The 13,839-nt window shown below is 36.7% G+C and overlaps 1 protein-coding gene across 1 annotated transcript in view; it reads right to left on the bottom strand.

Moving 5' to 3' along the window:
* Positions 1-9,063: 9,063 nt before the first annotated feature.
* The window catches only part of LOC112147697 (vertebrate ancient opsin), a 79,370-nt gene continuing 74,594 nt past the window's right edge, over positions 9,064-13,839 (bottom strand). Inside the window, exon 4 of the mRNA XM_024274251.2 lies at positions 9,064-9,793. Coding sequence (XP_024130019.1) covers positions 9,512-9,793 — 282 coding nt within the window. The 3' untranslated portion in view covers positions 9,064-9,511. The remainder of the gene's footprint in view (positions 9,794-13,839) is intronic.

Below are 13,839 nucleotides of genomic sequence, written 5' to 3'. Positions count from 1 at the left end.
TTCTAACACTGACAACCAGTTAAAGATAGAATTCATTTTAAAGTATTGCTGCCAGTTTAAACAGGTTCTGCTGAGTCACTTTGAAAGGCCTGGAAGTTAATCCACAGTGACAATGGACTTTATTAAACCATTAACCATGAAAAACCCAGCGCTGTCTGCACTCATACCCAAGGTGTTTCATAAATTGTTACCATGCAGGCTCCACCGGGCTGCCCAACGGAATTTTCAATTACTTAACCTTGCTCTGTGTTTAAAAGAAATCATATAAAAACAATTTTCAGGAAGGATGAATATTACAAAAAAATGTTTACTTTGCAACTTTTTTGTTGTAGATTAGGCAGTTAAGCGAGTGTCCCAGGTGCAGGGGATTAAACACCAACTTCCCTCTTCTGTATTTAATTTTTCAGATAAATCGAACCATGAAGAAACATATAGGACAGATTTTTATTCACTGATTTTGTTTACTATCTTTCAATGCCTCTTTTTTAGCCTTATAGGGTTCTCAAAACATTTGGTTCAACCCCAAGTGATGCTCAAAATATAGTTTTAATTTAATCAAACATGGTTGAAATTTTGATCTGCATTATTAAATCAGAAAAATGCTACACATAAACTAGTTTTATGTAAAAAACATTTCTTGCATCATTCTTATCCTCATAGCCGCTCAGTTTAGTAATCAGACCAAATAATCGCCATTAGTTAAATTGTCATAAATTATTTTCTTGTGCAAAATTGATCTATGGTGGTGGCTAAAGCAAAACCTGAAGAAAAAAGTGCTTTTCCTAAAAGCAAGTATTTCTTGATATGAGAAGGAGCAAGTTTTGCTATCACTGCTGGTGTTACTTATAGAAACCACAGTTTCAACTTCAGAAACTAAACTTTGGTACACCTGGCTGGTGCTGGTGGTATTTAATTAAATAAGGAAAAAAATATAACTGCAATATATTTGTGTGAAACAGAGTGTGAAATCATATTCTGGAGTTACATGGCTTTAATACTGAGACAGTATGAGTAAAGCTCTGACAAAAGTAATAAGCGGAGCATAGCTTTAAGCCTGTTGTAAGACTGTTGCCAAATCAACTAAGTGTAATTGGACTCCTGCCCTCTCCTAAAATCCTCATTTGCAAGTTTGTGCCGTCACCCTACTCTTGAGCTCGCACAAGTCAACCATGGAGAAATCCGAATATCATGTTTAATGTAGTATCTGATGGTGCGTTGCTTATGATGCAGCTGACAACCCAAGCTTAAAAGTGCAGCAGAAAGTTGGTTGAGGCATGTTTGCAAATGTAAGAACAACTTGTGCATTTAAAATTGAGCACAGGAAAAAATAAAAACAGGTGTTTTCCCAATAAGTAGCATTTATCAGGGGTTAGACTTAAAAGCACATCAAAGGAGTGCAGTATGTGAGTGCAGTTGTCAGACTGGATTAGTTTAGTTAAATATCCAAAATGTAAATCTTTAGTGTTGACCTGCAATCATTGCAGAAGAAAGAACAATCAAATTAAAAATGCCATTTAAACAAATCTACTTTTATAGGCCATGCTCCTTCTAAATGTCAGTGTTCTGCACAAGTACTTCTCAGGCGAATTCTTGGTCTAAATTATGAGGAAATACTATTAATTCAGTACCCCACACTACCTCCACCGTCAATTTCACTTCTACAAGGTAGGGTTTTTTTTTAATTTGCGCCATCAGAAAAGTAATAATTATCCTAGCAGAACTGTTTCATTATTGTAACAATGTCAAGCATGATCGGACGGCAGCAATGGGCCAAACGTGCAAAGTCACATGCCCTTTGAGATCTAGACGTCTTTGACGTATTTGTGGCATGTAGGATATTTCTAACCTTTCTGCACATCCCATCAGGAGTCAACACAGCAAATTTACTGATACACACATTTAGATTGGCAGAGAATTTTACACCAAATGTCCTTCCTGACACAACCCTGTATTTTGTTCGGGCGGGGATCTGGGGGACAGCTAAAACCACCATCAAGAGAATACAGATGTTTATCAATTCTTGAGAAGAATCCTCAAGATGCACTAGCCTGAAACCATCACCAACACAGAACTGTGGCTGGATGGAGAGACCAGAAGACAGAGATGGGGTTGGCTGGGTCACACTCTGAGAAAACTAACATCCAGCATTACTCGCCAGGCCCTGACGTGAAATCCCAAGGGGGAAAGAAGACCACGGAACACGTGGAGGAGTGACCTGGAGGTTGGCGTCAAGCAGACCGGTCACACCTGGAAAGAGCTAGAAAGGATAGTCCAGGACAGAAGATGATGGCGAGAAATTGATGATGGCCTATGCTCCACCAGAGATTCAAGCTATAAAGGTAGGTAATAGTGTCAAGGTTCTTGCCTAATGATCCCATACTTGATTCAGTTCATGGCACTCCGTGGGCAACAAACCCTGGTTTCCCATGCACCAATAGCCAACTGAGCCATCCAGTTGTTTCCATAATTCTTTTTCCTATGAAGTCCAGTTATCAATTATGAATCAGCACGTCTTTTTGACCATAGTAATCATCTGGAAAAAGTTCTTCTGCTGTGTCCTGCAGTCTGCTGTGTCTGGGTTGTTAAAGGGGATGTGAGTCTACACACTGATTGAGTGGTTGCGTGTTATGGCTAAACACATCTCTACTCTCCAGAAGAAATTAAAGATATTTTGTTATTTGTAGTGGTTGCATTAACACTGTATTTACCATCGAAATACAAAGTGACCATGCATGCTTAGATAGCTTTCCATCAAATAGAATTGCTCCATGAATCATCAAAATAGGCCCTTTAAGATTACAATCAGGTTTTGCAACTGTAAGGCATGAGGGGCCCAGAAAAATAAAGTATTTTTCTTTGTACTTTGTAGTAAAAAAGAGGTAAATCTTTGCATTTTTTTATTTGTTTATATTAAATTGTAAAATGTTAGAACAAAAGAGCATGTCAAGGTAAGCATGAATAGAAATCATCAGTTACATTTTTAAGCATTTGTCACGCTTGTGTGTTTTTTTTATATATATTTTTAATGAAAACAAACAAATGGTTCCTTCAGCAGCTTTTGGTCTCATGTGATTTCATCAGTTAGAAGCTGTGCTGCAGAGAGCTGAATAATACCAGTATTAAATTAGCTTGTTTTCATTTATTTACGTGTGTCTTATCTCCATTCAACAGAGAGTGTATGGAAGTACACTGATACAGTGGAGACGAAGGATCATGTTTGCCCATAAACAAATGCATGATAGAGAACAAAAGCCTAACAATTCTAATAGTTCTTGTCTGAGAACAAATTAGCTCAACCTGGGTCAGTTTGTACTGTTTATTTTTTGTTATTTCTTGACACCAACTTTGCCCACAGTCTCCTAATGATTGATACAATAACAAGTTTAGCTGCCTTACATTTAGGCCTTGCTTCTGTTTATTTGTTTAATTTTTTTACATTCAAGAAGATCAATTTACAGCCCTGAGTTTTATCTGGGAAAATGTAATATTTGTCTCTTCTTGACAATTCTGATTTATTAGTCGATGTGCCTGTAAAAGTAGTAATATAGAATAATAATAATATTTAAAAAAAACGTTTCTAAACTGTGTTTTAATGAGTATTTTTGTGGTTTTATTAATAAGTTTTCATGGTATCCACGTGGAAAAAGATAAGGCAATGTCCAAATACCTCCCCTACTCCCTAACTACTATAAAACTATGTAATTCCATTCAGGATTTTTATTCAGGCGTCATGCTTTTTAATTTTCACTTTTTTTTAACAGCAAATGTGACGCCACTGATTTCACGAATAATCAATGCAAGCATTTTATGAAAACTATTTATAAATATCTATTTATGCATAATTTTATGCATTTTATCATTTAGATTATTATTTTAATGAAACATATTATTTTAATGTATTAATTTTCATGTTTATTTATAACTATTTATATCCACTGTGTTATGATGATGAAAAAAATGATGGTTTATTAACAAAATACATTTTATCACAACAAAATGTTCTAACGCAATGAATTGAGGTATATTTTTCCCCAAATATATATATATCGTACTACAGTAAGCATCGATGAACACTGGTTTTTTGCAGAGAATACTCTGAAATATCTAGGTCACTCCATTTGGGAATTGTAGATTTGGATAGCACTACAAAATGGCGAACGCACTACTGTATATTGGGAGTAGAGAAGAAATTCAGACATAACTTGAAAAGTGTCACTGAGAAGTGAATCCCCTGTGCAGTATTTGACTAATGAACCAAACTAATGTAAATGAAGATGGAACTGAGCTAAAAGACATTTTGAGTAGTAAATTCCACCAAGTATGCAGAGGCTGACATATAGATTAGGATTTAGGGTTAACCCAAACTTGTTGTGAAACATGCAGCCTCAATGTAATGTCAAAAGAATGTTGATGTTTGTCAAAACAATGTAAGTATAAGTTAAGATTAGCTTGGCATAAAAAAATAGTTTTCCACAAAAATGATATTGAAAAATCCCAGACAACACAAGGAAAAGCAGTTTAAAAAAGCAAGGCTGACACTTTAAACCAAAGTTATGAAACAGTTTATTCTCAACCAGATGAAAAGTTGTGATTAAGTTTTCCCTATAACGTGGTTTATCTTCAAATACTTTTATTCATCCAGGAGGTTTTATAGCAGGAAAAGTTTTAAGAAGGGTAATGTGGACTTTTTTTTTTTTTTTTAGTTGAATACATTCTTCCCCTTATCCAAGAGGCTTTCTCAATTTTTCATTGAGCTGGTAAGAGAACTACAATTGTAGACTACTAGGAGGGAGCGGTCAGACTTGAAAGTTATGTTGACTGAGTGACCAAAGCAAAAACCTGAATGATTTCAGGTCATGAAGACCTGGAAGTCCATCAAAAGCAATACTAAGGGTTTTTATGAGTCATTATAGGAGTCATTTGTCCTCGGCTGGAGAGAGAGCAAAGCTATTTTTGTCAAAATAAACCTTCGCCCAACAGAAATGGAAGCCTCAGATATAACCTTCCATCTATTTACAACAGTCTCCTGAAATCCAAACAGGACAAACCAGTTTCACCCAGGTCATTACCACCTGAAGGGGCTAATCAGGCAGTGAAGGGTAACGACTGTCCCTCACCCTCTCACTCTAACTGAGGACGAATGACTTATAACAACCCTTAGCGCGACTTCAGTGGACTTTGAGGTCTGTGACCCAAAGCCACACAGGTCTTTGTTTTGGTCAATTGTCATCATCATTATCAAGTCCAGCTTGTCCCTTCAAGGAGCCTATAAAAAGGTGGTTGTTCCACAGTTGAAGAACATCAAGTATCATAGAGACTGTATGGTGCTGCCAGTCCCTGAAAAGACCCTTTGAGCTTTGACCCAATGGCCTTCAAACGTCATGTTCCACAATACTGAGAATATCTATTTGGATAAAACAGGAAATTAAACATTGACCATCACTCAATGGTATTAAAACGGTTCACTTTAAAAGACAAAACTAAGCCATGGAATCAACTACAAAGTATTTGGGGAATAAAGTAAATCTTTATTTTTGTATCTAACAAAAATACACTATAAATTACATTTAATAAAAATGGACAGTGCAGCACTATCCTGTATTCATTACCTGTTGCCTGCTATCTTGGTTTTGGTTGTCATCAGTCCTTTGGGATTATCAGCTCTTCAGATCTATAAACCCACCAAAAGTAACAATCTTCTTCCTGGAATTGGGTCCAAAAATTTGTGCACAGAGAAAGCTTATTACGTTAATCATCTTATTATGTTCTCCCCGTGCATGCATGGGTTTTCTCCGGGGACTGCGTACTAGGGATTGACTGATATGGTTTTTTCAAGGCTGATATGATACCGATATATTTTTTTAAAGTCTGGGTGGCCGATAGACTATGTTTAGGCCGATATTCATTTTAAATATTCATTTTAAAAAGAATAAATAAATGAGCAACATGCTGTCATATGCTCAACTCGTGCTATTTTTACAGCATTTGGGAAGCCTTAATGTCATGGTGCCTCTGTCAGTCTCCTCCCTCTCTCCTCTCCACCCAGCTGCTGATTATCCCCAGCTGCGACCACTCACCTTATCACCTTCGTCTGCCTTCTTAAGGGGCTCCAGGACCATCGTTCCTCGCCAGTCCGTTGCCCCTGCTGGAATCTGTTACCACGAGTGGTCGCTATTATCTGCCTCTACCCGGATCCCCAGTTGGGTCTTCTCTCCACGGTCACACCACGAGCCTCTGCCTCTGTCCCGCTGTCCTTCGCCCCAGACGGCCATCCCTCCCTGAGGAGGAACCTGCCTGTGACGCCTCCAGCCTCAGCCTCCTGCTGGGAGCCCGCTTCCAGCCCTGCCCACGCACTTTCTACCTCGCCTCGCTATTAAATCCTTTTCCTGGCACGCTCGCCTCCCGCTGTGTTTCTTTGGGGTTCCAGCGTCTGAGTCGCTTAAGTGTTCTGTAGCCACGACACTTAAGTTGATATTATTAGTGTTTTTAATGAAACTAATCAAGAAAACTTCTGCACATGTAATAGATATTTTTCCAATTCTACCAGTTTTAAATAGTGCATCAAACAAACTTGTTTATTTATTAATGTCCAATTGCCCCAGAACTCACAATGACACGGAGTTCAGTGGTGTCAAGTGTGGACTGTGCCAGAGTTAAAAAGGGAAGTGAGAGCATTTGGGAAGGTAGGATTATATTGATACCGATAGATGTCAAAATAATCAATATTGGTGCCGACTGATATCGCTATCAGTCCACCCTAAAGGCTGGCTTATACTTCCAAGCGATTCTAAATTGCTCGCGTCTTAGTGGTCGCATGGCCATTGAAGCAGAATCACTGCAGAATGTGACACCTGCTGGTAAAATCACATGCGACTGGAATTTTATGCCCAGTGTGCAATCACGGGCAAACTGCGTCATTTAACTTAAATTTATTTTAGCGATTAGACTACGCGACTACGCAGAAAATTCTGTCCAGAAAAATACATTTTAACACTGAAAATTATGAAAACTTACTGAAGTATTCAGACCTTCAGACACAGAGAAACCAAGAGAGCAGACAACTAGTTAGAAAAGCAAGTTACTGCAAAAATATTTCTTGTATTTTATATCATGCAGCACTCCCGAATAAAATTCGCCCCTTATTTAATTTTATTTCACTTAACTACAAATTCTGTCCTAGAGATTAACTGTTTTCCACTGCCCTACAGTGAAAGTTAAAGTTCTGACATCCAGCAAATATCTGAACTTTGTGGAAAAATTTGCATTATATAAACCAATCAGGAACTCAGCTTTGGCACATGACGCAGACATGATGTAATCAGCGGATGGAGTCCAAAACCAACACAGAAGAGAATATGATTTTTCTTCTTCTGAACTTTGATATTTTCCTATTTTTACCAAAACAATTATAAAAGTGTCCCTGCATGTTTCCCTCCTCAGACTAATGCGGGGCTGGAAGATGTCAAACAGGTTACAGAAAGACAAAAGTTCCACTGAAAGCGGTCTTCACTCAGATGCAGTTCCTGAAGTAGATGATGAAGAGTTTCTGAACCTGAAGAACCCAGTCATGGAGACGTGTTTAATGATGCTTTTGTAGAGCTCTTCAAAATAAATAAATATGATCTCTCAGCATCATCTGTAAAGGAAATGTGTATCAATATGGCTGAAAGAGCAGCAGGTTAATGAACACATACATAGTTTTAGAGAAGTGTTGAAAATTTGCTGCTCATCAAAATAGAGGTGGCAGACACGAATCACAGAACGCAGCATGAGAAAGAAAAAATAATATGATAGCATTTCAGCACCATAATTTATACTTACTGTAAAGCATGGTAGTAGATGGATGGTGATTTGGGCCTCCAGCTAAACAAAAGGTTTGAAGGCTGAAGCAGACTGTAAAAAGTTTTGTCATTGCTCAGTGTGTATCTTGACTACTCGATTACAGAACTGACTCTAGGTCACATCATGGATATCAAGTCAGAGGAGTGGTTTTTATTTGACCTAATTTTTTTTTGCTAAATTTCATTAAATTTAACAAAATGAGAAAAGGCTCTGCTAGTAAAGTTGAATTAATATTTAAAAAATAAAGTAAAAACTCAGTGTTGCCACCTCTTGTTTCATTTTTAACTCATCTTCTTTTTTGTTTAACCCATCATGATGTAACATAAAATTGTTTGTAAACAAGTCTAGAAGCTGTTTTTCATAGACGAATGAAGACAAAATAATGAAATTAGATTTTTTTAATCTGTATATTTTAATTTTATTGAACAACTCCCTTTCAAAAATATTAAAATGTCCTTTGCTTTGGTATCAAATCATACATGTGGATCATTAACAAGTTCTTGACCGTATTGACAACATTTTGGGTGAAAGTACAAAGACAAACACAACACAAAGGAATGACGCAAAACTTGAAATGCAATAACTCATGAACATCTGACACAGAAAACACAGAATTTCCAATCACAGCCATAGCTTGAAATACACTTATCTTCTCAACGTTGTGAGGAAAAGGAATATGTCAAACTGGCTGATAAAAGCGAATGCATTTCATAGGAAAGAATATGAACCAAACTCATTTCAAGTCTGATCAATGCAATTAATTATAAAAAGTTATTTTTGGTTTGTGGTAGTTTCACTTGTGCCTTTGATTTTTAAAAAATCAAATATTCAGAACATTGTAAATTGTAGAGGCTATAACTTACACATTACAACATGAACAACACAGACATTTTTAAAAGATGTCTACATATATAATTTGAGAAAAAATATTTCAGACATATAAAAGCCTTAAAATTTTGACAACAAGGATCCACAATAAAAAATATAATGGGAAATAAGACATTTAAATATGAAACAGTAAAAACATTGGTGTAGTTTGCCTCTCAAAGAAATTTGCTCACTCCACATGCACAGTTCTTAGAGAAATACCTTGATCTTTACCAACATGCACATATTTCTTTGACTTTTAGGTCACTAAACTCTTGCAAAAACTTAGCATGCTACCATACCAATTCTGTCTATTCACCAAAGTAAAATAAAAAAAGAAATTAAGAAAAAAAGTTAGAGTAGACTAGAAGTTTTTATTTTCTAAACTCTTCATTTTTGGACTCATCAATATTTTATAAGAATTATAAATCTATTACAATAAACATATTTTATAATCATTTGACTTGTCAAAATGAAATAGTTACAAAAATACACTCAGTTCTTCTTTCTTGACCTCTAAGAAATACTTTTTCTGTTTTTGTAGAGTCACTCCACTGTTGTCTAAAAGAAAGATCCATTCAGCAATCCCGACTTCACTGAGACACTCGGCTTCTGCGGGTTTACTGTCTCAAATAATATCCAGGGACATCCCAAATGCTTCTCTTTGTTTTCAATCCGTCTCTAGCCAAGAGAGATTTGGCGCAAAAGCAGCCCTTGTGCCACATGCACAGCCAGGCTGCTGCTCCCCCCTTATGTTGAAGACTTGAAAAGCTGTGATGCTTCATAACAACATAGGTAGTTGTCAACCATCAAAGTGGGCCACTAGTGACACCACAACAGGTTTGTTGTCTGAGGAGTGGGCTTTGGTGATATCATTGGTGGGTTCACACGATGGTCCCAGTTGGGGCACGGCGGCGGCTGGTTGACCCAGTGAGGCTACCAAAAATAGGAAATCGTTGGTGCGCCGGGGACCAGTCACTGCCACCCCCCGCATGCCCTTGGTGGCAACCTTAGAGGAGCTTTTGACGCTGGAGCCTCGTAGAGGAGCTTTACATCGCAGCATGGCCTGGAAGCATCTGAAAAACTGTGTCAAACAGGCAAACGTGATTAAAAATGGGCTTGGACCACAGTGGATTTATGTTCCATATGCACTCTGAACTCATTTTCCAAGTTGTTTTTTTGGGTTCTGATGCTGGAAGAAACAAATATGTCAATCCCAATGAGGGAGTTCCAACTTAGCATCCTAAAAACCCTATTTAAAAAAAAACCTGGACTTTCTTTTGTGTTTTCTCCTATTTAGGTTTGAAATTCAATAAACAGCTCAGTACTGTTTGAGCGTTATAACAAAAATGTGACTTACTAAAAAAAGAAATGCTTAACTTTCACCATCTGCAGCACAAAAATGAAATATTTTGTTTCTTCATCAGCCAAACACAGTTGGATAAATTATTTCTTAAACATAAGTTATAAAATAAAGAATAAAATCCTTACAGGAGATCAAATTTTGAAATACGCTTCATTCAATTTCATCAAGTGTCAGAAAGAGATTTTGTCTTGGAAGCCCAGGGGACACTTGAAAATCTTGACTGTGAAATGTTTAAATGTGCTTTCCCATTTTTAACCCAAAATGTGTGTGTGGTTTTTTCCACCATGAGTTTGCTGAAGGCACTTAGCCATACTCTACAGAGCCGGCTGGGATACCTAACAATGATGAATCATTATGTGGAGATTAGTTGTAAAAAAAAAAGAAAAAAAACAACATTGTGTTATATTTGTCCCAGAGCCACTTCAGTAGACCACTTTGTTGATTTGGGGCAATTTTGAGCGTGGAGTTTTCCACTTTCATCATTCTGTTCCATATTTTTAGCCCCAAAAGAAGAATCAAACTTTCAGTCCCAAATTGACTGTTTAACCTATTAACCATTGCACCAGAACACCATGTGATAAAAGTGGAAGAAGGGTACCAAGTTCTTCGCTTTGGGCCAATAAACTGAGCCGTGCACATTTCCCTTCGGATTCATCTAGGTCAGTGGCTCTAAAAGTGGTGGCCAGAAACTCCTGGAGGGGCATGGAGCTGTTGACAAGGGTCTGGGAGTTCGGAGGGAAAAATAAGAGATTGATTGAAGTTTGTATGATAAACAAACCCATTACAAAGCTGGCTGAAATCTTTTATTCATCGCATGGGAATAACTTCCATGTGGTTTGTTGTAGTGGCAATGGCAGCAGCTGTCCGTTGCCTCACACTGTAATGAGGCAGAGAAACACAAGAACTCTTTAGAGATAAAAGGTGAGGATCTCTTGATCTGCCACTCAAAGCTTAGAAGAAGATGAATTTTATTATGTTGATTGAAAACACTCAGAATTCAAAGGTTGGGGTGAAATACAAGCTGAGTGAAAATGCACTATAGGGTTTGATTGTATCCCTTGCTAACTATGCAAAACTCTTGAGCAGTAAAGTTGCATTATTCTGTTCTTGGCATGTCACGAGCTCTTGCTTGGTATGCAATGTATATGTTTCCAGCGAGAAAGATACATACATTGTAAAAGAAAAAAAAAGGAAGTCAAGTTCACATTGTGGGGGCAAAACTGGTTATCTTTGGGCAGGGTGAATAATTTTCTGGGGGAGGTGAAGGGAGCACGCAAGCGGCATTCCTCTGCATTCCATCAGTACTGCAAGTATGGTAAACAAGGTCAAACTGACCTTCTGAAGTTTGAACCGAGCATCTGCTTGGAATACAAAAATATTGTATGTGTATTTGTGGACAATGGGATAAATTAATGTTTTCATTGTGTAAATTGGTGAAATATTGTAATTTAGTCTTTTATTTCAAGTATTCACTTTCCTGGGTGGTCTTCTACTTTAGATAACTTAAAGTTAAAGAGGTGGATACAAAAGTGCAAAAAGAACAAAAAAAGAACTTTAACTTGAACAATAAACTTCACAAAATGCTCCATTAATTCAGTTCATCTACATTTGTGTCATTGTTGTCAGAAAAAAATCACATTCAAATTTTTGTTAACGTTTTTCTGGCTTTTTGTTACTTTTGATTATAAATTTAACAAATTCATTTTTTCCTCTTACAATTCAAAAATCTTTTCAAATGTACCGTATTTTTTAGAGTACAAGTTGTGTTTGTTTTTAATTTGGCTACAAACTCAAACTCAAACTCAAACTTTATTAATTTATATAGCGCCTTTCATTCAGCGAAACACAAAGCGCTTAACATAAATTAAATAAAATACATATTAAAAACACAAAAGGACAGTGTTTAAAAACAAATTCACATTCACATAGTCACACAAAATCAACCTCCCTCTCTCCCCAGTCGTCCTCCCCGCCCTCTGCCCTCCAAGATCCCCCCAATAGACCCTCGTCAATGAAGCTGAACAAAGAATAAAAAGATAAAAAGACAAATGCGACTTATGTTTTATTTTTAAATATAAATAGGTTCTTATATATTTGATATGTTCCCACTAAAACCAGTTACCATGTAGGGATTGTTTACTACCCTGTAGATGTGTGTGTCAGTATTTGAAACTGACAGCAATGCAGAACAAGAAGCACTGTCCAAATATATATACAGTACATCTTATCTTATTCGCATTGAGACATTAATATTATTGTTTCTATTGTCATTATTGTTCTTGTTGTTCTTCCTGAAACTAATTCGGGAAAGTAAGTAGTCAAACTGGGTTACAGAGACATGGAAGTACCGCTGAAAGCGACCGTCATTCAGGCGCAGCTCCTGCAGTAGAAAGTAAAGATCACCATTAAAAAAAAAAACGAATCAGAATGATTTCATGGAGACGTGCATACCGATGCCTTTGTAGAGCTCTTCAAAATACATTAACTTCATCTCTCAGTCATACGTGTCTCCTGTGCATTGTAAATGAGATGTACAGTCAAAGCTACCAAGCTAAAAACTAGTAGCCTCTCCTACATGTGACGGGAGCATCCAGTTCATGAACACATTCTTGGACAAGCATTGAGATTGACGCGTGTCAAAAGAGGCAGCAAGTACAAATTTGACACGTGAATCACATTTGGTATGGATTTTTACAGAAAGGTTGTACTTTTCTCCCAAAAGTGTGACATATGTGCAATGCATACTCCAGTACAACTTCTACTCCAAAAAACACAGTACTTCTAATTTCACTGTCACTTTTTAAGTTTGTAGATTGTTTTTAACTCCGTTTTTAGTACTATTTTTGTACTTTTTACCCTTATGCTAATGCAAAAAATCAACAATAAACATCCAAGAATCATAAACATTATATTCTTTTTTATTGTGGTAACAATCTTGCATGTAAATGACTAATCTTCTCCCTTAAAATGAAAATGAAATGGGATATACCTCGGTCCAAGTGGACCACAGAACTTATTTCTGATGTTCTTCTGTTACACTGATGTCACTGTATTCGTATGGGTTAAAATGGATTGAAGATTGAATTTTTATTTTTAATGCAAATATATATTTTTTTACAGATAGAAAAACTACCTGAAGGCTTTGTGTATTTGAGCATCACATAAGTGCTGCTGTATTTGTTCTTGTATATGCAAACACTTAATACAAGCATAGATCAGTTTATGATAAAAATATGTTCATATACACTAAGAACATGGTGGGTTCCACCTCTGAACAGTAAATCTAGTAAAAGAAATAAAAATAATTATATAGAAAGTGCATCATCTGAAATATTCCTGACAGAGAAGACGATAATGATTGTGATTTTAAGAGGGTAATAATTCAATTTCCGTAAATGATTTACTATATAATCAAAATAAAAGAAGAATTTAACACTAAGATATGTTTTGTTTTGTTGAGGGCAGCCACATGCTTAACATTCAGTAGATGCACTCTTGCCTCTTGGATTGCTGCGGCACTTTGTTGTATTTTTCAAGATATTATCATAAACAAGCAGCATTTTTAAGAACTGTTTACATATTTTCTGTGACTCCGGCTGAACCTTTGGAGCTGTGCACCCCCAAAAGTATTGTATTCTGACCGGCATCAAGAAACACATCAAAACATTTAATGGAAAGGAAGGACAGGCAGTCTCAAAGGGACAGTGAAGGGTGGAGATTGAAATGTATACACTTTCAGCCAGGGAAAAAATATATATATAAAG

Source organism: Oryzias melastigma, linkage group LG17, assembly GCF_002922805.2.
Source record: "Oryzias melastigma strain HK-1 linkage group LG17, ASM292280v2, whole genome shotgun sequence".
In the NCBI taxonomy this organism is placed as follows: Eukaryota; Metazoa; Chordata; class Actinopteri; order Beloniformes; family Adrianichthyidae; genus Oryzias; species Oryzias melastigma.
Note: the sequence above shows the minus strand (reverse complement) of the source record. Positions and strands in the feature narration are given on the sequence as shown.